Source organism: Bos indicus, chromosome 19 (assembly GCF_029378745.1).
Source record: "Bos indicus isolate NIAB-ARS_2022 breed Sahiwal x Tharparkar chromosome 19, NIAB-ARS_B.indTharparkar_mat_pri_1.0, whole genome shotgun sequence".
Lineage (NCBI taxonomy): Eukaryota > Metazoa > Chordata > Mammalia > Artiodactyla > Bovidae > Bos > Bos indicus.
Genome location: NC_091778.1, coordinates 12,517,781 through 12,543,716, shown reverse-complemented (window position 1 = coordinate 12,543,716; position 25,936 = coordinate 12,517,781). Strand labels below are relative to the sequence as shown.

Below are 25,936 nucleotides of genomic sequence, written 5' to 3'. Positions count from 1 at the left end.
ACCCCATGGACTGTATCTCCTCTGTCCAGGACCAGGCTCCTCTGTCCACGGGGATTTCCAGGCAAGCATACTGGAGTAGGTTGCCATTTCCTGCTCCAATGGATCTTCCCGACCCAGGGATCAAACTCTTGTCTCCTGCATTGCAGGTGGATTCTTTACCACTAAGCCACCTGGGAAGTCAAATATTATACACAGATTTTTGACTGCTGGGGGGTTGGTGCCCCTAACCCCTGTATTTGTTCAAGAGTCAATTTATATGCTTATATAGGCATGAAATAAATGACAGCAATGATACAAGGGATGGACTGACAAATTAGCATTATACTGTATATAAGGTACTCATACTACCCATGAAATGGTATAGTGTTATGGGAAAGTACACTTGGATTTGCCATAAATGCATACTGCAAAATCGAGGGCAACCAGTGAAAAAGGGGAAGGGAGGGAGGGAAGGAAAGAAGAAGGAAGAAATATGATGGCTATGCTAGAAAGGACAGAAAATGGAATCAAATAAAATGCTTATTTAGGACCTGTGCCAATCCTTGGGCCACTGCCTGAGCAGAGTCCATGCATGTGGCTGGCTCAGGCACCCTGTTGCTAAGTCACTTCAGTCGTGTCCGACTCTGTGTGACCCCATAGACGACAGCCCACCAGGCTCCCCCATCCCTGGGATTTTCCAGGCAAGAACACTGGAGTGGGTTGCCATTTCCTTCTCCAATGCATGAAAGTGAAAAGTGAAAGCGAAGTCGCACCCTAAGGCTGCATAAGTTTTGCAGGTCACATTAAACTCAGGACCTCTGCAAAGAGGACCCACTGGTGGTTTTTTGTCCCAAGATGGCACCCTCAGCCCGACACAAGTTCTGGATCTGTACCCAGCAATGCTGAAGAAGGGCAAACACTTCAGCACCTACAACTACACAACTTACACCATCAGGAGGATATGAATTGCCTTCAGAGAAAATAAGAATGTAGAGGATCCTATAAAAATTCAAGCCCTAATGAATAAAGCCAAAAGAGATATTAGAATAAGTCTGTCCACAGGTCATAATGGCCAACTGTATTCAACTGACAATCTTGTCACTGAGAATCAAGAGAAGTCCAGGATCTAGGAAGCCAGGACCAGCCAGCTCTGGCAGCCAAGGACCACTTTCAGCATCCAGTCTACTTGGCATGGGGGCTCCCAGCAGACCATGAGTAGCCTCTGCATCAGCTTTAAATAGGTTCTTGCTCTGTTTGCCCTATAGGAACTGATACACTGAGTGAGGTTTCCATTCTTCTGCAGTCTCAGTGACAAAGGACAGCTGTCTCTCTTTGATTCAAGTGTTAGAATGAAGAGCTGGAGCTCCTCAAAAGAATGCTGTGTATTATTGTGTCTCCTCACCCTACCCCTCCTTTGTAGCTCCTCAGCACTTATAATAGAGCATTTCCAGATTTTGTTTCTTGATCTTTGACAATAAACAGAATTATCTCCCTAATCCTTTTAAAATAAATAAATGAAACAAAAATAAATAAATAAAATGTTTATTATGGGAAACAAAAAGAGGAACACAGAACAAGAGCAACAAACAGAAAAGAGTAATATATATGGTAAATATTAATGCAACCTTGTCAATAACACTTTGAACATCAATGGTCTAAGTACATCAGTTAAAAGACAGAAATTGTCAGAGAGGATCATAAAACAAGACCCAAATATTTGATGTCTATAAAAAATCTACTTTAGATATAAAGACACTTATAGATTAAAAGTAAATGGATGGAGAAAAATATACCATGCTACCACTAATCAAAAAGAAGAAGTAGCTATATTAATTTCAGATACAGAAGACCTCAAAGAAAGGAAAGTTATCAGATTTTTTAAAGGTCATTGCATAATGATAAAGGAACCAATTTTCCAAGGCAAAAAAAAAAACAGTCCTCAACATGCATGTGCCTAACATCAGTGTGTCAAACTATATAGGACAAAAACTAACAGGAATGCAAAAGAAATAGCTAAATCCACTATAATGATTGAAGTCACTATCAGAAATGGAGAGACATAACTGATGGTTCAGTTGGTTAAGAATCTGCCTGCAATCAGGAAACCCCAGTTCAATTCCTGCTTCAGGAAGATTTGCTGGAGAAGGGCTAGGCTACCCACTCCAGTATTCTTGGGCTTCGCTTGTGACTCAGCTGGTAAAGAATCCGCCTGCAACGTGGGAGACCTGGGTTCAATCCCTGGGTTGGGATGATCCCCTGAAGAAGGGAAAGGCTACCCACTCCAGTATTCGGGCCTGGAGAATTCCATGGACTATATAGTCCATGGGGTCACAAAGAGTTGTACACAACTGAGTGATTTTTAAAAACCAAGCAGAAAATCAATAAGGACATAGTTGAACTCAACAATAACACCAATCAACTAGATAGAACTGACATCTATAGACTTTCATTCAACAGTGGAAGAATACACATTTTTGCCAACTTCACATGGAACATTAACCAAGAAGACCACATTCTGGGGACAAAATGTACTTTAAAAAGTTTAAAAAAATAGAAATACAATGTCTGGACCCACAATGAATTAAACTAGAAATTGATAACAAAAAGATAACCAGAAAACCCCAAAATAAGTGAGGATTAAACAACATACAACTATGCAACACATGGATCAAAGAAAAAAAGTCAAGAGAAATTTAAAAGTAGTTTCAGCTAAATGAAAATAAAAACATACCCTATGAAAATACATAGTAGGCAGTCAAAGAAGTGCTGTGGGGGAAATTGAAAGCATATGTAGAAAAGAAGAAAGATCTAAAGTCAGTAACCTAAGTTTCTACCTTAGGAAACTAGAAGAACAAACTAAATCCAAATAAAGCAGAAGAAAAGAATAACAGAGCAGAAATCAATGTAATTGAATCAAGAAAACCAAAGGAGAAAAATCACTGAAACCAAAACCTGCTTCTCTGAAAAAAAAAAAAAAAAATCAGTGAAATCAATGTCTTTAGCCAGAATACTAAGGAAAAAAAGAAAAAAGACAAAAATTAACTAATATTAGTACTTCTCTGGTGGTCCACTGGCTAAGACTCCAAGCTCCCATTGCAGGAGTCCTGGGTTTGATCCTTGGTCAGGGAACTAGATCCCACATGTCACAACTTAGAATCTGCATGCTACAACTAAAAGAGCCCTCAAGCCGCAACCACAGCACTCACAGGCTGCAAAGATGGAAAATCCTGCATGCCACAACTAAGACCTAGCATGACCAAATAAATATTTTTAAAAACTGTTAGTATCAGAAATGAAAGAGGGACATCACTACAAGACCCATGGACACTAAGGATAATAAAAAAAACTATGATGAAGAGCTTTATGTCCACAAACTTGATAACCTAATGAAATAGATCAATTCCTTGAAAGACACAATTTGCTAAATCTGACACAAGAAGAAATGAACAATATGAATAGGCCTCAATATATTAAAGAATTAAATCAATAATTAATAATCTTCCAAAAAGAAAGCACCACCTAGACAGATTCACTTGTGAATTCTACCAAATATTTAAGGAAGAAATTCTACCAATTCTCTACAATCTCTTTCAGAGTATAGATGCAGAAAGAATGCTGCCAACTCATTCTATTAGGCCAGTATCTGCCCAAATACCAAAGTCAGGCAAAGACATTAAAAGAAAGCTACACACCAATATCTCTCATGAACACGAATGCAAAAGTCCACATTAAACAATATCAAGATAATATTATCAAACTGAATCCAAAAATATGTAAAAAGAATTATAAACCATGACCAAGTATGATTTACCCCTGTTATGTAGGTTGGTTCAACATTTGAAAATCAATCAGTGTAACCCATCACACACTGGTAGGCTAAAAAAGAAATACCACATATTCCCTTAGTCATGTCCAACTCCTTGTGACCCCCATAGACTATAGCCCACCAGGCTTCTCTGGCTATGGAATTCTCCAGGCAAGAATACTGGAGTGGGTTGCCATTTCCTTCTCCAAGGGATCTTCTGATCCAGGGATTGAACCCAGGTCTCCTGCATTGCAGGCACCATCTGAGCTATAGGGAAATCTTAGATGCAGAAAAAGCATTTGACAAAATCCAAACATACATGATAAAAACTCTCAGTAAACTAGAAATAATGGGGCATTTCCTCAACTTGATAAAGACTAGTGACAAAAAACTTAAAGCTAACATTATATTTAATGATGAGAAAGTTGAAGATTTCTAAGATCAGGTACAAGCCAGTGCTATTCCCTCTCACCATTCCTTTTCAACTGTATGTCCTTGCTAATGTTATAAGACAAGAAAAATAAATATATGGTATACAAATTGAGAGAGAAGATATAAAACTGTCTGTTTGCTGAGTAATCTATGTAGAAAATTTGGAAGAATCAACAAAAAACCTCTTGGAACTAGTAAGTGATTATAGCAAGGTTCCAAGATACAAAGTTCATTTATAAAAGTCAATTACTTTCTGGACTTCCCTGGTGGTCTAGTGGTTAAGAATCCAGCTGTCAGTGTAGGCCACATGGGTTCAATCCCTTATCTGGGAAGATTCTACCTACCATGGGACAATTAATCCCCTGCGCCACTACAACTGAGCCAGCACTTACGAGCTCATGAGCCACAACTTCCGAGCCTGTTTGCTACAACTACTGAAACCCACACTCTCTGGAGCCTGTGCTCCACAACAGGAGAAGCCACCACAATGAGAAGTCTATGCACCAAAACTAGAGAGTAGCCCCTCCTCGCTGCAACTAGAGAAAACCCAGGCAGAGCAACAAAGACCCAGTGCAGACATAAATAATAATAAAAAATGTCAATTGCTTTCTAACATACCAACAATGAACAACTGGATTATTTGGAATTAAAAACACAATACCAATTATATTAGTACCTCAAAAATTAAATGCTTGGGTATAAATCTGATAAAATATGTACAAGACTACAAAATTCTGATGAACAAAATCAAAGAACAAGACAAAAAGGTATCAAATAAGCATATGAAAAGATGTTCAACAATGTATGTCATTAGACTAATGCATATTAAAACAACAATGAGATAATACCACACACTTATGAGAAAGGCTATAATCAGGAACAATGATCAGCATCAAATGCTGACAAGGATATGAAGATGTGGAACAAAAGGAATTCATTCATTGCTGGTGAAATGCAAAGTGGTACAGCCACTCTGAAAGAAGGCTTGGCAGTCTCTTACAAAACTAAACCCACTCTTACACTATGATCAGTCACGCTCCTTAGTATTTATCTAAAGGAGGTAAAAACAAATATCCATTAACACAAATGTTGAGAGATTTATTTATAACTGCCGGAACTTGGAAACAATCAAGATGTCCTTCAGGAGGTAAACAGATAAATACACAATGGTACATTCCAACAGTGCAACAGTACTTAGAACTAAAAGAAATAAGCTATCAGGTCATGAAAAGACAAGGAGGAATCTTCAATATTACTAAGTGAAAGAAGTTAAGATGCAAATTATAAATCTCAGAGAAACTCCAAAACAAACTCAGAGTTATAGTAAGAAGAAAATGGTGGAGAAAAGATGGAATCCTAAATCACGGTCAATTAATCCAAAAGAAGGCCAAACACTGCAATTAAAAGGCAGGGTTTATCAGTGGATAAAAACAGAAGATTCAATGATGTATAAGAAACCCATTTTAAATGTAAAAACAGATAAGTTAAAAGGATGAAAAAAGATACACTACTCAAACACTAATCCTAAGAAAGTCAGAGCAACTACATTAATTATGCAAAGTAGATTTCAGAACAAAGACATTTCTTAATGACGGACAGGTTAACGCACCCAGAAGATAAAATCTTAAATGTATCAGTTCAGTTCAGTTCAGTCCCTCAGTCATGTCCGACTCTTTGCAACCCCATGAATCGCAGCACGCCAGGCCTCCCTGTCCATCACCAACTCCCAGAGTTCACCCAGACTCACATCCATCAAGTCAGTGATGCCATCCAGCCATCTCATCCTCTGTCGTCCCCTTCTCCTCCTGCCCCCAATCCCTCCCAGCATCAGAGTCTTTTCCAATGAGTCAACTCTTCGCATCAGGTGGCCAAAGTACTGGAGTTTCAGCTTTAGCATCATTCCTTCCAAAAAAATCCCAGGACTGATCTCCTTCAGAATGGACTGGTTGGATCTCCTTGCAGTCCAAGGGACTCTCAAGAGTCTTCTCCAACACCACAGTTCAAAAGCATCAATTCTTCGGTGCTCAGCCTTCTTCACAGTCCAACTCTCACATCCATACATGACCACAGGAAAAACCATAGCCTTGACTAGACAGACCTTTGTTGGCAAAGTAATGTCTCTGCTTTTGAATATGCTATCTAGGTTGGTCATAACTTTCCTTCCAAGGAGTAAGCGTCTTTTAATTTCATGGCTGCAGTCACCATCTGCAGTGATTTTGGAGCCCCAAAAAATAAAGTCTGACACTCACTGTTTCCCCATCTATTTCCCATGAAGTGATGGGACCAAATGCCATGATCTTCGTTTTCTGAATGTTGAGCTTTAAGCCAACTTTTTCACTCTCCACTTTCACTTTCATCAAGAGGCTTTTTAGTTCCTCTTCACTTTCTGCCATAAGGGTGGTGTATATACAACTTCTAATATCAGAGTTTAAATTCCAGGAAGCAAGATAAATAAATGTGACAGAAACAAATCTACAATTATAGAATCTGTAGTCCTCTTCTCTGCTTTATGCTGCTGCTGCTAAGTCGCTTCAGTCGTGTCCAACTCTGTGCGACCCCATAGACGGCAGCCCACCAGGCTCCCCCGTCCCTGGGATTCTCCAGGCAAGAACAATGGAGTGGGTTGCAATTTTCTTCTCCAATGCATCAAGTGAAAAGTGAAAGTGAAGTCGCTCAGTTGTGTCTGACTCCTAGCGACCCCATGGACTGCAGCTACCAGGCTCCTCTTTCCATGGATTTTCCAGGCAAGAGTACTGGAGTGGGGTGCCATTGCCTTCTCCATCTCTGCTTTATAAGTAGATCAAAAAAAATATGATACAGAAGACATGTACAACACAATCAAGACAACTTGAGCTAATTGACATTTATAGACTAACTCACCAAATAGCAGAGGAGTAGTCTATAAATGAATACATATTCTTTCTAAAAATTCAGAGATTTCACAAACAGATTATTAAATTTAAAAGAATTAGAATCATACAAAATATGCTCTCTAACCACACAGATCACAAATCAGTAAGAGAAAAATATCTGGGGAAAAAACTATTTAGTGTTTATTTACTGTAAATAAATCTTGGGTCAAAAAAGAAATCAATAGGAAAATGAGGGGAAAAGTAACATAATATCAAAATCTGTGTGATGCACAGAAAGCAGAGGGAAATGTATACTTTTCAATGGTTGTCTTAGGGGGGAAAGGTTCAAAATCAATTATCTAAGCTTCAATCTTAAGAAGTTAGAAACAGAATAAATCTTAAAAAAATCAAAATGAAGGAAATAAAGACAAAAGCAGAAGTCAGTGAAACAGAAAATGGAAAAACATTAAAGAAAAATCAACAAAAACAAAAGTTTTTAAAGTATAACAAAAATGTATAAATCTCTATCCAGATGGATCAAAAAATACAGAGAAAAAAATACAAATTCTGAGTATTAGAAATGAAGAGGGAATAACACTATAGATCCTACAGCTTTTTTTAAAGAGAGAATATTTTGAATATTATGACAATAAACTTAAAAACTTGAATAAAATAGACAAATTTCTTGAAAGATACTAATTACTGAAACTGACTCAAGAAGCAACAGAAAATCTGAATAGTCCTATATTTATTAAAGCAATTAAATATATAAGTGAAACTCTTTCCAAAAACAAGTTGCAAGGCCCAGATAGCTTAACTGGTGAATTCTATCAAAAATTTAAGTAATACTTCCAATTCATAAGGTCAGCATTACCCTGATATCAAAACAAAATAAAATGTATACACACATACACAAACCACTAAAGACCAGTATCATTAAGAAGCATACATGCAAGAAATTCTCAACAAAACAAATCAAATCTAGCAAGATATAAAAAGGGTACAACATCATGAACAAGTGGGTTTTATTACAGCTTTCATTTGAGTGTGAGGTTGGGTCAGCATCCAAAAAGCAAACAGTATTAAGTCAATACATCCACAGGATATAGGAGTAAAACTGTGTGATCCTACTAATGGATGCAATAAAATTTAAAATGTAAAATTCAACATTCATTCATTATAAAACTTTCAGCAAAACTAGGAATAGAAGGAGGGACTTCCTGGCAGTCTAGAGGTTAAGACTCCACACTTCCAATGCAGGGGGCATGGGTTCCATCTATGGTGAAGGAACTATAAGATCCTACAAGCCCTGAGGTGTGGCCAAAAAGAAAAAAAAAAACAAACTAGGCATAGAAGGAAACTTCCTCAACTGGATAGAGAGCATATACAAAACACCCACATCAATCATCATTCTTAACGGGTTTCTCCCCCAATGAAACTTGAACAAAGATGTCTACTCTCACCACTCCAATTCAACCTTGTACTGCATATCCTAGTCACTAAGATAAAATAAGAAAACATATTAAAGCCAAATACTAAAAGTAAAATAATGTTTATTAGAGAATGCAAACATATAGCTCTGTATTTAGAAAGCCCTATAAAATCTTCCAAAGAGCCAATCTTCAACTAGAACCAAAAAGTGACTTAGCAAGTTTGAAGGTTATATGGTCAATATACAAAAATGAGTTCTATTTCTATAGCAGCAACATATTTCTTGTTCAGTCACTAAGTTGTGTCTGACTCTTTGCAGACCCGTGGACTGCAGCATGCCAGGATCCTCTGTCCTTCACTATCTCCCAGAGTTTGCTCAGGTTCGTGTCCATTGAGTCGGTGATGCTATCTAACCTCTTGTACTTTGCCACCCACTTCTCCTTTTGCCTCAGTCTCTCCCAGCATCAGGGTCTTTTCCAGTAAGTCGGCTCTTCATACTAGGTGGCCCAAGTATTGGAGTTTCAGCTTCAGCATCAGTCCTTCCAATGAATATTCAGGGTTGATTTCTTTTAGGACTGATTTGTTTGATCTCTTTGTTGTCCAAGGGACTCTCAAGAGTCTTCTCCAGCACCACTATTCGAAAGCATCAATTCTTCAGCACTCAGCCTTCCTTATGGTCCAACTCTCACATCAATACACAAATACAAAGTAAACTGTAAGTGGAATTATACTATATTTGTCCATTTCTAACTGGCTTATTTCTCTTAGCATAATATCTTCAATCTTTGTTGTAGCATGTGTCAGAACTTCCTTCCTTTTAGGGCTAAATATTCCATGTATACACTATATTTGTTTATCCATCCGTCTCTCAATAGATACATAAATGTTTTCACTCTCTGGCTCTTGTGAATAACACTGCTATGAACACTGGTGTACAGACAAGAATATGGGAGTGGGTTGCCATTTCCTCCTCCAGAGGATCTTCCCGACCCAGGGACTGAACTCACATCTCTTGTGCCTTCTGCATTGGCAAGCGGATTCCTTACTACTGTGCCACCTGGGAAGCCCATGTGTTTCAATATGTGCTTTCAATTCTTTGCGATATATATACCTAGAAATGGAATTACCATACAGTAATTCTATTTTTAACGTTTTGAAAAACTAGGAATAGGTTTTTAATTTAAAATTATAAAAAGGAAGAAATAGAATGAACTCTCTGGTGTTCAACTGGAATTGGATATATTGTTATGAACACATAATTTTAACATACAAATAGAGAAACATGTATCCGTAAATATATACATTTGTGTGTGTATATACATGCATATATATTACACAGACACATACTGCCTAGTTCTGTCTGCTTAAAGGGCCTGGGACAGTAACCCCAATAGCAATGGGTAAAATCAGTATCAAAAACCTGGTTTCTAAATAATATTTAAAAGAAACCAAGGTTCTTTGGAAAAATGGATGAATCTAGGACTAGGGGAGGAAAACAAGACAGAGATGACTCTAGAACATCTTACTATGCCAGAAAGCAAGTGCTCTAATAACAACGGACACATGTCAGAAATATAAAAAAAAAAAAAACTCCAACTTGAGCATTTAAACAAATCATATAATGGATTAACACTTAATAAAATGGAAAATCATAAGTCCATAAAAATAAATATAAAATGAATAAACTGAACGTTTGATAAAGACATGCTATTTATATAGTTTCAGAGTTCCACCCTACGAAGTCTTCAGTTAAGAAGGAAGATAACTTTACAGTGATGCCTAGCATATTTATCAAGTCATCAAAGTAATCATCAGTAATGTAATGAAATTATTTGCTGCCTCATAAGATGCAATAGATAGAATGCAGCATCATTTCTGTAACATTCTTGCCAAAGATACATAACTGTAATTTAATGATAACAAAACCCAAAGTTGAGAGACATTCTAGAAAGGCTATAGTCTTCTGAAGTGTCAAGGTCATGAAAGACAAGGAAAGACTCCAGACTGAAGAAAATAACAAAATGACAACTATACAAGCAATGTGTGATTCTGATCTGGATGGACATTTCTGCTATAAAAGCTTCATAGAGACAATGGGTAAAATTTGATCTGGTTCTGAATAGTAGATAACAATGAACCAATTATAATTTCCTGACTTTTATGGTTTTATTAAAGAATGTCTTTGCTTTAGAAAATGGACACTAAAAGTATTCCAGAGTGATGGAACATCACATGAATAACTTACTATCAAATGGCTCATGGGAAAATATATATATATTTGCACTGTACTTCTAATTTCTGTATAATGCTGTGACTATGTCAAAATCTTTAAAAATTTTAATAAAGAAATCTATCTGCCTATCTACTGGTCAGAAAATTGGTCAATTAACATGTAGTTTTCTAAGGTAAAGTTATTTTTCCATTCCCACGATCACTGAGTGAAAAGCTTCTAAATGGCAACTGTAGATTCTACTATCACTAAATGTGTATACACATCAGCTAGACTGCTGTATGTATTAAATGTTTCTACACATCAACAAAAATAACCGTCAAATCTTTCCGAAACATTCACCATGAAGTTCATTCAGCATGATGGAGATTTGAAATTTTTGAGAATAATCCTTTCTATTTCCACTGTAGAGGTCACTATTATGTCTTCTACAAGCTCTTAAAAAAATCATAACTATTGGAGCCGAAGGAAACTCACTCAGGCAATTACTCATCCATTCTATCACCCTGCCCTCAGGTAAATCTGCAGATAAAGCAAGAGGTTCACACTAAGGCCACCAATTTCTGGCCTCACTTACCACAATTGGCACAGGACAAGGATTGGTAAACTGTTTTTAAAGGGCCAAAGAGTAAATATTTTAAGTTTTGTGAGCCACGTGGTATCTGTCATAACTATTCAATGCTACCATTGTAGCACAAAAGTAGCCACAAACAATATATAATGAATGTAAGTTGTGATCCCAAAAATTTATAAAAACAGGCACTGGGCCGTGGATTGTAGTTTGCAAACTCCTGGCATAGGAAAAAAAAAAAGTTAGATCAAAACCGCATCAAAATAAACTACTTAGGATTTCTAAAAGCCTTTTCTACAACATGACACATTAGGTGAAAAGTAAAAGCTATATACACTATAGTCCAAATTTTAATGGAAATTTCTTGGCAGTCCAGTGATTAGGACTCTACACTTTCACCACAAGGGAGCAGGTTTGATCTGTGGTCAGGGAACCAAGATCCTGCATGCCTTGCAGTATGGCCAAATAATTTCAAGAAGTTTTTTAAATAATAAATCCTATCCAAATTTTGTTCTTAAAAAGTATATGCATAATGTATTTTACATATATAAATATATATATATACACACACACACACACATATATATATTAATGGCCACAAATTTTTCTCATTTCTATATGTAAACCCTTTTTGCAAGGTCATTTTGTACCTCTTCTCACCAAGGGGTGAACTCTATCCCTTGGATCTGGGTTTGGCCATGTGACTTGCTTTGATGACTGGGATATTAGGAAATAGAGGCTCAAAAGGTATTTGGGGCTTGCTCTCTTGCTGTTCCTTGGGGCCACCTATATATATAAGCTGAGTTTAGTATACTGGATGATGAGAGATTCTCACCCCATGGTCCCATGTCCTAGCCAACTGCCAACACTATGAAGCAAAGTTGTCCTGCTGACCTGTAGCTAACCATGGATGGCATGAGTAACCCAGCTGAGATCAAGAGAAATGCACAGCTGAGCCCAGCTGACCCTCAGAATAGTAAGCTAAATAAATGGTTGGTTTGTTACACAGAAACTGGTAACTAATTGTATGTGTGTGTAAAAGGGGACAGCAAGCAGAATAACAGGGTTTGATACTGAGGGGATAGTTGAATTAAAGATTAATATCAGTAACCAGAATACACATTTTGATCGTTTCCAAATTTTTGCTAAGGATAGTACTTTTGTATTAAAAAAAAAATCATTAAACTATAGATACTAAAATTCAACATCATAAAAGGATTTTTTCATTATTTTCACTAAATATTGAGAGTTTTAAAAATATGGCTATTCTTGATCTGATGCATTTGAATGAGCTAACCGAATTTAAGTTCTCTCTGAGTTTAGAGATAAATAGTTACAGATATATCGAAAACTAAGCAAATAACATGACTAACATTTAGCACTGCTGCTGCTGCTGCTAAGTTGCTTCAGTCGTGTCCGACTCTGTGCAACCCCATAGACGGCAGCCCACCAGTCTCCCCCGTCCCTGGGATTCTCCAGGCAAGAACACTGGAGTGGGTTGCCATTTCCTTCTCCAATGCATCAAAGTGAAAGGTGAAAGTGAAGTCGCTCAGTCGTGTCCGACTCTTAGCGACCCCATGGACTGCAGCCTACCAGGCTCCTCCATCCATGGGATTTTCCAGGCAAGAGTACTGGAGTGGGGTGCCATCGCCTTCTCCGAACATTTAAGCACTAGAAAAAATAAAACCTGGTTTGGGCAAAGGAGTGTAATCATAATATAACTCTCGGCTCAGTTTTTAATGATACTTACATGATTATAATAATATAAACAGCAAACATTGTGAGGCTTGAAGGGGAGAAGTAATGAAAAAATTAGACAGTAGGAAGAAAACAGAAGTTATCCAAAACTGAAAATTCAAGAAAAAGACTGTAAGTGCTTATCATTTTAAAGATAAATAAATATCAGAATAAACAGGCAAAATAATTAAAAATGAGTGACCACATAGCGGGAAATGGTAGCAACTAGAACAAGGGCAGGTGTCTACTGCTTTTTGTTTGAAGCCACTAGAATTCTTTGATTCTGACTATATACATACATGCTTTGAAAAAAATTAAAAGGCAAATAGAAAAAAAAAGTCTGGAAACCAATCCAAGTATATATAATAATTTAGTATATGATAATAGCAAACCTTCAAATCAGGAAAAATTTTGACACTGGGACAACTGATCATCTACTTGGAAAAGCACATAGTTAAAGGTTGGCCTCATGAATATATTAAAATAAACTCTATAAATAAGAGAGCTAAATGTAAAAACAAAATTTAATTATAGAAGAACTATGAAAAATATCTGTAGTAAACTTATACAAAACAATCCAGAAAGATTCTCATGAAGGTGTTCCTCTTGTATACTTCTGGGAAGCAGAAAGGGGGATGGAGTAATAGTTTAGGGAGAATATTATAATTTTTACTCTGTAATGGTTTATACTAATACAGTTTTTTTTCAAACAATGTATAGTCCTATTTAGTTTTGAATTTAAAACTTCCTTTGACTCTTTATTAGATAGAATACACAAAATGTTTAAGATACTTTAACCTTCTCTAACTGCAAGATGACTAAAAGAAGATATTTTAATGACAGATATATTGAATAAAAATCTTTCTTGCCAACTTTGCTGTTTTCCTCAACAGTCAACAAGAAAACAAAACATTTTCCCAGCCATTCCTTTTCTCTTCTTTTCCAGCATTTATAATCCATGAATCTATATTCAACTTTATTTTAGAAGTAGGCTCAAATCACAATTCTATCATATACCTATAACTATTACCATCATCAAATAATATATCTTTGGGCTTCAATTTTCTTACCTATAAAACGAGACTAATATCTGCTCTATTTTATTCACAGAGCTGATGTAAGAATATATGAGAGAACATAGAAACTGCCTGGCGCAAATATATATTCTGAAAAGCCATCACTATGTTATTATTAACTCTTATAGAAATATAAGTTATCATCTTAATTTTATGGCATATAACAGTTTTCTAAAATTTTGCTGCCTTGAATAAACTATACTTCATCTAGGTGATAATATTATTTAACAACTTGTTCCTACAGAAGCTATAGAAAATAAAAGTTGTTTCTAATCTTTTGTTTATATTAAATACCAGTTTTACCTCTTGGTCCCTGAAATCATTATTTGATCTTTTATTTTTGTGTGCTAGGACATTAAAAAACTATAACTTTTAAAGTGTACTGTAAGAAACAGTGGTAAATAATACACTTTCTTAAAGTTAGTCATTTTTCCATTCATTTATTCAACAAATATATGAATACCTACTAGGTATAGGTCCTGCGCCAGATGCTGGTTATAAAAAAGTGAACAAGAGAGACATCACACTTGTTCTTAGCGACAGCCTGGCAAGGAGGTAAGTAAAACCATGAAACCTACAAATAAACCCGTAATCATAAACTTTGGTAAGCATCATAAAGAATAGGGTATTGAGAGAGTCTAAAAGAGCAACGAATCTTAAATGAATTATCTATATAATATTATCTATGAGAGTACAAAAATAAACTGTCTTTAATCTATAGGTCATCTGGAAGACTCTATTCAGAAGAAGAACAGTAACATGGTTGAGAGTATCAATTCTAAAGCCAGAATGCCTAAGTTTTAAACCAGCCTCTACTCATCAGTTTCATGACATGAAGTTAATCTGGGAATCAGTTTCCTCATCTGTCATTAAATATTAATACTTTCCACATAAGGTTATCATAGGGATTCAATTAAATTCTTTTGTTTTATTTTGAAAATTGTCAAATTCACACAAAACTTAAATGGACTGGCAATAACCATTAGCTCACATGAACCTGTATTTACCAAGTTAAGTAGTATTTTCAGAATGCTCAGAAGAGTTCCTAAAACATGGTAAGCATTGTTCCACTACATAAGCAGTTATCTTAAATAAAATGTAAAACTATGAGAAAATGACTTGTAAAACAATGACTTTTCAAAATAAATTGGTCATTTTCTCCTGAGATCCTAAAGAATATATTAAGCACTAGAGGAAGATAGAGAAGGGCAGTGGGGGGTGAAGAGAGGGAGAGAAAAAGAGACAGAAAAGAAAGCAAGATAGTGGAATAAGAAGAAGGAAAAGAAAAACAGACCAAGGCTTTGCACATCAACACTTTATCTGAAGACCAACAGCGCACTCTGCTGGACCCAACTCTTCTCCACACACTAGGCAAAAATGAATACTATTATAAATCAAGGAATATAATTACTTTTGTGGAAGTATATATACAATGTTGGCATTTATTAAATAAACAGCAGGAATAAGCATAAAATGTGTCTATGAAAATACCTCACTGATTTTGAGGATTTATTAAAAGAATTAAGAGCATATACATAAATAAATTCTAGAAAAACGAGTATGAGTGGTGGAACAAGGTAATATCAGTTCAGTCACTTAGTCGTGTCCAACTCTTTGCGACCCATGGACTACAGCATGCCAGGCCTCCCTGTCCATCACCAACTCCTGGAGTTTACTCAAACTCATGTCTGTTGCGTCGGTGATGCCATCTCATCCTCTGTCGTCCCCTTCTCCTCCCGCCTTCAGTCTTTCCCAGCATCAGGGTCTTTTCAAATGAGTCAGTTCTTCTCATCAAGTGGCCAAAGTACTGGAGTTTCAGCTTAAGCATCAGTCCTTCCAATGAATATTCAGGACTGATTTCCTTGAGGATGGACTGGTTGGATCTCCTTGCAGTCCAGGGCTTCTCCAACACCACAGATCAAAAGCATCAATTCTTCAGCACTCAGCTTTCTTTATACTCCAACTCTCACAATCATACATGACTACTGGAAAAACCACAGCTTTGACTAGATGGACCTTTGTTGGCAAAGTAATGTCTCTGCTTTTTAATATGCTGTCTAGGTTGGTCATAACTTTTCTTCCAAGGAGCAAGCGTCTTTTAATTTCACGGTTGCAGTCACCATCTGCAGTGATTTTGCAGCCCCCAAAAATAGTCTGTCACTGTTTCCACTGTTTCCCCATCTATTTGCCATGAAGTGATGGTACTAGATGCCACAATCTTAGTTTTCTGAATGGTGAGTTTTAAACCAACTTTTTTACTCTCCTCTTTCACCTTCATCAAGAGGCTCTTTAATTCTTCGCTTTCTGCCATAAGGGTGGTGTCATCTGCATATCTGAGGTTATTGATATTTCTCCTGGCAATCTTGATTCCAGCTTGTGCTTCTTCCAGCCCAGCATTTCTCATGATGCACTCTGCACAGAAGTTAAATAAGAAGGGTGACAATATACAGCCTTGACGTACTCCTTTTCCTATTTGGAACCAGTCTGTTCTTCCATGTTCACTTCTAACTATTGCTTCCTGACCTGCATACAGATTTCTCAAGAGGCAGGTCAGGTGCTCTGGTATTCCCATCTCTTTAAGAATTTTCCACAGTTTGTTGTGATGCACACAGTCAAAGGCTTTGCCATAGTCAATAAAGCAGAAGTAGATGTTTTTCTGGAACTCTCTTGCTTTTTCCATCAGAACGGTGGTATTCTATTCTAAAATATAGTATTTTTTCTTAACCATGTTTTGACCATGGAGCCTGATGCCTCACTAGATCTTTGACATATGAATTAACTGTATAAAAAACATGAATCTGAAAATATAAGGAATGGGGAAAAGCAAGGGACACTGGAAGGTTAATTTATTCAAGAGAGGAAGTATTGACATTTTCTGACTTAAAGAGTAAGGAAGCTGACTAGAGATAATAGGAAGGTAAAAAGACAACTACCCAATTTAATTCACAGGTTAGAAGCTAAATTATTTTCATAACTAAGAAAACTTAAAAGAAAAACATAAAAAATGTAATGTCAAATTTAGAAATAAACAGAAATCATTAAACTAATTTATCACTTAATTTATAGGGGAAAGTTATCCAGAAAATAATACAACTATAGACTTTAAATGTATGAAAACTATAACATTTTATCTTTGTAGGGATAAGAGAAGGGGTTCCCAGGTGGCTCAGTAGAAAGGTATCTATCTACCAATGCAGGAGACGTGAGTTCAATCGCTGGGTGGGGAAGATCCCCTGGAGAAGGAACCAGCCACCCACTCCAATATTCTTGCCTGGGAAATCCCATGGACAGAGGAGCCTGGTAGGCTACAGTCCGTGGGGTCGCAAAGAGTTAGACGCGATTTAGCGACTGAACAACAAGAGGTAAGAGAACTAAACCATTAATTTACAAATCCAAATAACTATTCTTCTAAAAAATAAATGCTCCCTTTGAGTTGCATGCGTTCTCAGTCGTGTGCCCCCACACACAGACACACATACCCACAAAATGGAACATTATTCAGCCATAAAAAAAAAGAAAAGAAATATTGCCATCTGGGACAAGATGGATGAACACGGAGGACATTACACTTAATGGACTAAGACTGAGAAAGACAAATTTATATGTAAAATCTAAAAGCAGACACAAACAAACAAAAAAAAAAACAAGCTCACAGATGCAGAGAACAGATTAGTGGCAGCCAGAGAGGGGGGTGAAGAGCAAAAGCAATGGATGAGAGAGGTCAAAAGGTATAAACTTTCAGTTATAAAATAAGTCATGGGGATGTAACGTAGAGTATGGCAACTATAGTTAATAATACTATATTACATACCTGGCAGAAGCTAAGAGAGTAAATATTAAAAGCTCTCATCATAAGAAGAAAAACCTTGCAACTACATAAGGTGACAGATATTAACTAGACTTATGGTGATCACTTCCCAATGTATACAAATAATGAACCATTATACCATACACCTGAAATTAACATATTAAATGTCAATTATACCTCCATTAAAAAAGAGAAAGAGAAAAAAAAGTTGAACTAGAAGCCAAAGTACATTTCTAGCAGGTAAAAAAATATTACTATACTCAAATACTCCTTTCTTTAAATAAATGACCTTTACGTATATCCCTATGATTCTTTATTATATTATATCCATGAAAAGGTTTAGCCCTGGTTCTCTGAAAAACAAGATGTATTATTTAGTGCTAAATATCCATGTAAGATTTACTACAAATGCTACTACAAGCTTTTAAAATTAAGATGACAGCCAAAATACAAAATACTAGAGGTTTTCTTAACAATTTACTAAAATTTACTAAATTTACTAACAATTTACTACTACTACTACTAAGTCACTTCAGTCGTGTCCGACTCTGTGTGACCCCATGGACAGCAGCCCACCAGGCTCCCCCGTCCCTGGGATTCTCCAGGCAAGAACACTGGAGTGGGTTGCCATTTCCTTCTCCAGTGCATGAAAGTGAAAAGTGAAAGTGAAGTCACTCAGTCATGTCCGACTCTTCACGACCCCATGGACTGCAGCCTACCAGGCTCCTCTGTCCATGGGATTTTCCAGGCAAGAGTACTGGAGTGGGTTGCCATTGCCTTCTCTAACAATTTACTAAAGTATAAAAGAAAGAAACATTCACATTAGCTAAAACTTTACATTTTGTACTAATTATGCTTCTATTGCAACTGCTTACTCTATCTTTGTTAAGAAAAAAAATATTGAAAATAATAGATCATTTTACATAAGTACTTGTGGGGTTTTCCATAAAGTTAACTTTATATATTCATGCTTTTCAGTATAGACTAGCAAAAAAGAGAACAAATATTAGAGCTCAGCCATATGGTCTTTTCTGTCATTGCAAAAGTACTCTGCTGTCTGATAAATTTACTGTATGCATGCTTAATTAGTATGGCAAGTATCCCGTATGTCTTCTTACAAGTAAAAAGTCACTAGTGAAATGTTATCATTTGAGTTACTAGAGTTAGTTGAGATTTAGCTTGTTCAATAAATCTTCAAACTTACAAGAAGATTGCTAGAAATGCATGTCTTTAACAGTACGGATAATAAATCACCCACCTATGAAAAATACTCCATTTCTAAGGTAATGCAGAGTTATATCAGCTAAACCCAAGAAAGAAAATCTATAATTTCTGGTTTTAAAAAAATACCTGATATAAAAATACAAATACACATGAATTGATACAATTATACTTTGCCAATGAGATCATAATAAATGATCAACATACTACACAAGCAAAACAAGAAATCAATCTAAGAACTTAGTTTAAAATTAAGTTTAAAAGTACTCAGCCAGGACAATGGTAGCTCTTCTTGGTCAAGCAACCTAAATTCTAAACAGGTTGAGTCGTAAACATCATCAACACAAATTAAAATAATTAATTATAAACCTAACTTTAAAAATTTATATTATTAACCAGTATAATAGCTTTTATCAGCAGCATAAAAATATACAACTATGCTGCTACTACTACTGCTGCTGCAGCTACTTTTACTACCACCTGCCACTTAATGTATGGATGCAAGAGATGGACTGTGAAGAAAGCCAAGCGCCGAACAATTGATGCTTTTGAACTGTGGTGCTGGAGAAGACTCTTGAGAGTCCCTTGGACTGCAAGGAGATCCAACCAGTCCATTCTGAAGATTAGCCCTGGGATTTCTTTGGAAGGAATGATACTAAAGCTGAAACTCCAGTACTTTGGCCGCCTCACGTGAAGAGTTGACTCATTGGAAAAGACTCTGATGCTGGGAGGGACTGGGGGCAGGAGGAGAAGGGGACGACAGAGGATGAGATCGCTGGATGGCATCACCGACTCGATGGACGTTGAGTTTGAGTGAACTCCGGGAGATGGTGATGGACAGGGAGGCCTGGCGTGCTGGGATTCATGGGGTCGCAAAGAGTCGGACACGACTGAGCGATTGAACTGCACTGAACTGAACTGAACCACTTAATAAGCATCAAGATATGCCAGGTACAGTCTAAGCACTTTATAAGTATTAAATTGTTTAATCCTCTAGCAGCTTTGTAAGATAAATACTATACCCATTTAACAAATGAGAAACTGAAGTAGCAATAGTTTAAAAACTTAATCAAGGTTACAAAAGTAGTAAAGAGCAGAACTGTGATTAAAACCCAGGCTGTCTGATTTGAGTCCATTGTCTTTAAAAAACCAAAATGAAATTAAAAGTAAAATCACTCTCTATTTCACTTTAGCTATTATCCAATCATAGCTTACTCTAGACTTGATTTCTTTCTGCTTTAGGCTTCTACATAATTTTTTCCTTATCTTGATGTTAGAATACTGTTTAGATAGCTCCAGAATTTCTGAGAGGCATTTTAGAGAATGTATAATAAAGTAATTAGAGCATCTGCCAGAGCATCAGATTGCTTAGGTAGGATATAATAACTCCACAATTTTCTGCTTTGTGACCTTAGGCAAATTACTTCTCAGTTTCCTTATCTATACGATGAGAATAACAATAGTACCTGCCTCATAGTCATCATAAGAATTCAGTAAGATTCTACCAACAAATATATATGCCACAGGCTAAATATATGCTAAATATATGCCATATGCTAATCCTCGGTACCAGAGATACTTGTGAAAAAGACTGACATTACATTCTAACAGGACAAACACATAATAAACAAGTAGACTAATAAATTCAAACAGTAAGGGCTATGAAGACAATAAGGTACTATGAAAGAAAATGAGCAAGGAAACATTGGCAGAGACAAACACAAAGCATATATTATTACTGACAATATTAAAAACTGAGACAACTTCTCCCAACAAGGCTTCTCTGAAGATAACTGACAATTTCCCCCCACCCCAGCTTAGTATTTTCAAGAATTTAAAAGAAGGCTCTTTGAGGGCAGGGATTATGGTATGGATTCACTCAGTCTACAACTAGGTTCCTGGCATGAGCTTAGGTGCTTGAAACAGAAATGAATAAAGCACTCACAGTCTTCAAGGAGGCCTCAGTCTACTAGGGAACCTGGTGTTGTCTGTAACTGAACTCAGAGCAGGTGGAGAAGATATGAAGAGTAGTAAGTGTCAAAAACTGAGAAATACAAGGAACATTCCAGATGAGAATCTAACTCAAAACTGGAAACACCAAGGAAGGCTTCCTGAAGAATTAGAAGTCAGTCAAAACAGAGTGGGAAGGAGGAGAAAGAGAAAAAGAATGCAAAAAGTTTATAAAGGCTTAAAGTCTGTACAAGTAAACAGGAGCTTTATAAGCCATCTAAACACTTTTGGAATTTGTCAACGACTTGTTTCATCCCTTACCTGAACAACAACAACAAAAAATACAGGCTATATGAAACAATAGTTTTAAGATACAGGACATCCGGTAAGGAAGAGTTATCCGTGAGGGATGGGAAACAAAGGAGATTAAGCCTTATGATTGTTTCAGCTTGTTGTGCTGAGAGTCTCCAGGCTGTGGCACCAGGAAGGGAAACCCAGATACAGCCCAGAAAACTCAACCTGAAGAGATATCGCTGAGAGTTCAGGGAGATCAGTAAAGTTCTGAGATAAGAATACCAGAAAGGAGAGAGCTGCACAGAGAATGAACTCCAGAGGTCTGCAGAAGGACCTCTCAAGTATCTAGTAGAGTACTGATCAGCACACACCCATGAGGAGACAATCTAAGACAGCGGCCAAGAACCACCTGAAATGAGACACTCACGTAGAGCATGAAACAGTGCCCGTTCCCACCGGCTAGGCTAGAAAACGTCTTAATTCATGAAGCATGATTAGGTAGAGGACTCAAAAGGAGCCAGCCTCTACTGAGGTAGCCCAAAACTAAACCCTGATCAAGTCCTCCCTAACACATCCTAAAAGCAAGACCCAAAAGGATCAAGCTGATTCCAAGTAATAACTGCATCCCAGAAAAAAAGTCAAGAGGGTTTGTAGAAATACAATACCCAGTATTTAGCAAGGGAAAATTCACAATATTTGGAATTCAATAAAAAAATTACCAAGCATGATTCCATTCAAATAAAACTATGGCAATGAAAACTAGCCAATAGTGACTGAAAAAAAAAAAAAAATCTGTCATTGCCTAAGGATGGTGAGAAGAAAAATGTCCATTGGTCTGTCTTGCATTTGGATGAATCTTTTCCAGGCATCATTTTGTAATATCATAAACATGTCATTTTGAAAACATTTGGTATACTGATTTTACAGATCTTATAAATAAATGTTAACATAATTCATTATATAATATCAAAAAGTCACATATATAATATCACTACAAATAAATATCATCAGAAAAAAGTCTTTTAAGTATCAGAAAACTGCTAACCTCACAGTGGTATATACAATTTTTCAAATTCTGATTTTTCACTTGAAAGGTCAAATTTTATCAGGCTCACTTTATTTTCAAGAATCACCATAGTCTGTCAGTTATTTTTTGAAGTAAAAACAATGTTCTGTGAAAAATGTGACTAGTTCAGCTCACAATTCAAACTATCTTACAAGTGTTTTTCTTTAAGATAACCATTCTACTCCTGAATGTGAAAGTGTTTTACAAAAACTATTCTTAACCCAGAATTAAAATCTTAAAGGTGAAAAATTTAATAAAATTAGTAACTTTTACTACTTCATCAAGGACATTCTTAAGTGAAACTGGCTTTTCTTAATTATGCATTAATGACAGAGAAGAAAATTACTATTAACACAAGTTGGTGCCACTATCTTGATCGTGCTAAAGCATCAGAGTTTTACCACTCTTCACTTTTGCACCATCAGTGCAAACACTGAAGACAGTTTAAAAAAAAAAAAAGGTAAGTAACATCTTAACATCACTATGAAAGTACTTCTGACCCCACAGACTGCCTAAAAACAATCTCAGGAATCTCCAGAGTTCCCTGGCCTAATCCTTGAGAACTGATGCCCTAAAAACACTGAAAGAAATTTAGGAAGTGGAATTCACAAACATTAGAATGTACAAGACGGGAAAAAAAAAAAAAAACCTTTTCACAGCTCATCTCAGTCCAATTCTCTTATTTTATAAGTGAAGAAACGGGCACAAAGAGCACAGGTTTCCCATTTCTCACAGCAGTAGACATGCAACAGCACTTAAGACTTCTGAGTTTTTCTCTACTCTTGATTATATAGTCTTTCTCTTTTTCAAAAATGCATTAACAAATACCACATTTGCCTTCTTTAAACTGAACAATGTCATAAATACATACATTCTGTGGAGAAATGGAGTTTATCTTTCCTAACGGAGAGTTGAGTTTTGTGGTCTTTTCTGAAGCAACTTTTGCATCCAAATGATGTACCTCCTTCTCAAAACAATGACGTTTTCTGATCTGTAAATACAGAACCAAATTGAAGTTTATTGTAAACTAAAAGCTTGATGAGGCTAGTTGTTCTCAAAGATCAAAACAGCTATAGTGTGCGCTTTTAGCATTAAAAAAAAAAAATGACTATTTCTAACTGCTGCTGCTGCTAAGTCACTTCAGTCATGTCCAACTCTGTGCGACCCCATAGATGGCAGCCCACCAGGCTCCCCCATAACAATCAAATTTCTAACAAATCGGCACTTTATTACAAGACTTAAATAAAACAGAATACAGTAATATCTCTCAAATTCCAACCAAAATAGCTTTAATTAGTGATGTATCAAAACTCTGCATTGTAAAATGATCTTCCCACAAAATAGTCCCACCATATGGACACCAAGAATAGCATTATACCAAGTCCAACTACATATCCAATTGGAAAATTAAACATGAAAAGCTTATTCTAAATTAAAAAAAAAAAAAAAAAACACAAAGAATAAAAAATTTGAATGTAAATATTCATTATTTCCTATATGATAGAATAAATTATTTGATTACTATTATTATATTACTTGTTAGATAACTAACAATCCAAACTGTATTTGACTAATTTTTTTTTATAAATACCACTGTTTTCTTTCCAAACTACGTGTGCTTTTTCTTACTTGCCAAAAACCTATGTACTCAAACTATGAAGGGGAAAAAAAGCATTTCTACTGATAATTCATTACTATCAAAAAAGAAATGAAAGCCAATGAAATCAGGGAATAAATGTTGTACTTTGAACCCTACTTCACAACATCCAACTGTAAGTACACATTTTGCTGGTAAAAATTTTTTTTTAAATACAATTTATTATTATTATTATTTTGCCACACCATACAGCATGTGGGAATCTTAGTTCCTCAACCAGGGATCAAACCCATGCCCCCTGTAATGGAAGCACAGAATCTTAACCACTGGACTGCCTGGGAAGTCCCACTGGTAAAAATTTTTAAAGATTCATGCTTCATTTGTAATTAGGACTTTTCCAAATATAAAACTAGAAAATGGATTTATTCTATTTCTAAAAACAAGGTTTAATTATGGAAGTTAGGATTATACATGGAACAAACTATATAAAAATGCAAACATTTTTTGAGAATATTCAATTAAAAATACACAATTATCTACAATGACATGCTAATTAATTAATAATCTTTATTTGTAACTAAATCTATTAAAGTCCAGTCTCCCTACCTCAATGCTATGAACTCTATGAGAAAATATAAGAGTTCAACGCCATGAACTCTATTCACCTATTAAAAGTATATTTCATTTAAAACTTCTAGTAATTTTGGTCTTTAAAAATAAACATTTTATAATTATTCATAATAACTCAATAAATAAGAGTAATCCTTATCATTACATTAAAACTATCAATATTAAAAATATCTGACCTAAATACTTGTATCAGAGGTATTTTGGCCAAAAGAAAACACCATTGTTAGATTAAAAACAGAGCAGTTAAAAGTACAAAGTAACTCTATTACTATAACATGCCATAAGTAAATGTTTTACTATCAAATTTCTTAAATATAAATAAGCATCATTCAGTTTCACTTTAATGACATGCTACTATGAATAATCTACTGTAACAAGCTCCTTTGTAATGAACAAATATATAAAATGAAATTACAGTAACTGATCGTTAAATTTATATCTGACACTATCCAATTAATCTCTTCACATGCCACTGAAAACAACTGATACTTGACTACCTTGTTCAGCCATAACTAATGGGATTATTTCACTGCCAAGACTGTTTACCTGCTGTGCAGTTTCCAAGGGTCGAATTCTTTTCTTCTCTACTTGAAAATCATCATTTTCGTCTCTGTACATAGATGCCTGCTTCTTAGCAGATAGCTTTGCAGCCAGTGTAGTTTTTTCAGGAGAGTCTTATATAAGAAGTCATAAAAAATTAGCGTAAGTAGATTACATTTAGTCAATTTTTCCAGGAAAAAAACTGGAGTTAGGATGTAAGATTTTAATCTGTAAAAATACTGAATCACTATGCTGTACATCTGAAACTAATATAATATTGTAAATAAAGTACACTTCAATTTTTAAAAAGATGTTGACATTTCTAATAACTCCAAAACATACTTTAAAATATGAAATGCTAAACATCTTTAAAATCAGTTATTTATCACTGAATTTACTTAACAAAGAGCAAACATTGTAAGAAATGTTTTCAAGAGAAAAAGTCCAGCCTTGATTTTTAATAGGTTTATGCTTTTGTAGACCACTTCCAATAATGTGGCTTAAAAAATATAACTTTAAGAGTCTCTCAAAAACTTTTCATCTGTATAAAAATCTTTCTTTACAGTGCCTTATTTAATGTTTCTTTTCTACTAAAATTCTCTATGATCTTCAGGCTAAAAACACAGTAGAATCAAGCTCCTAAAATCTGTTTTTTAATTCCACAATCCTGAAAGCTCAATCTCGTTTATCAGTGACCTCTTAATTACCAAATATTAT

The 25,936-nt window shown here is 35.7% G+C and overlaps 1 protein-coding gene across 2 annotated transcripts in view; it reads right to left on the bottom strand.

Annotated features, from left to right (window-relative positions):
• BRIP1 (BRCA1 interacting DNA helicase 1) overlaps nt 1–25,936 on the bottom strand; it is a 184,219-nt gene that overhangs the window by 143,760 nt on the left and 14,523 nt on the right. For both annotated transcript variants that reach the window (XM_070772601.1, XM_019982541.2), the window contains exons 5-6: nt 25,226–25,353; nt 23,324–23,443 (exon numbers count right to left, since the gene is read on the bottom strand). In XM_070772601.1, coding sequence (XP_070628702.1) covers nt 23,324–23,443; nt 25,226–25,353 — 248 coding nt within the window. The remainder of the gene's footprint in view (nt 1–23,323; nt 23,444–25,225; nt 25,354–25,936) is intronic.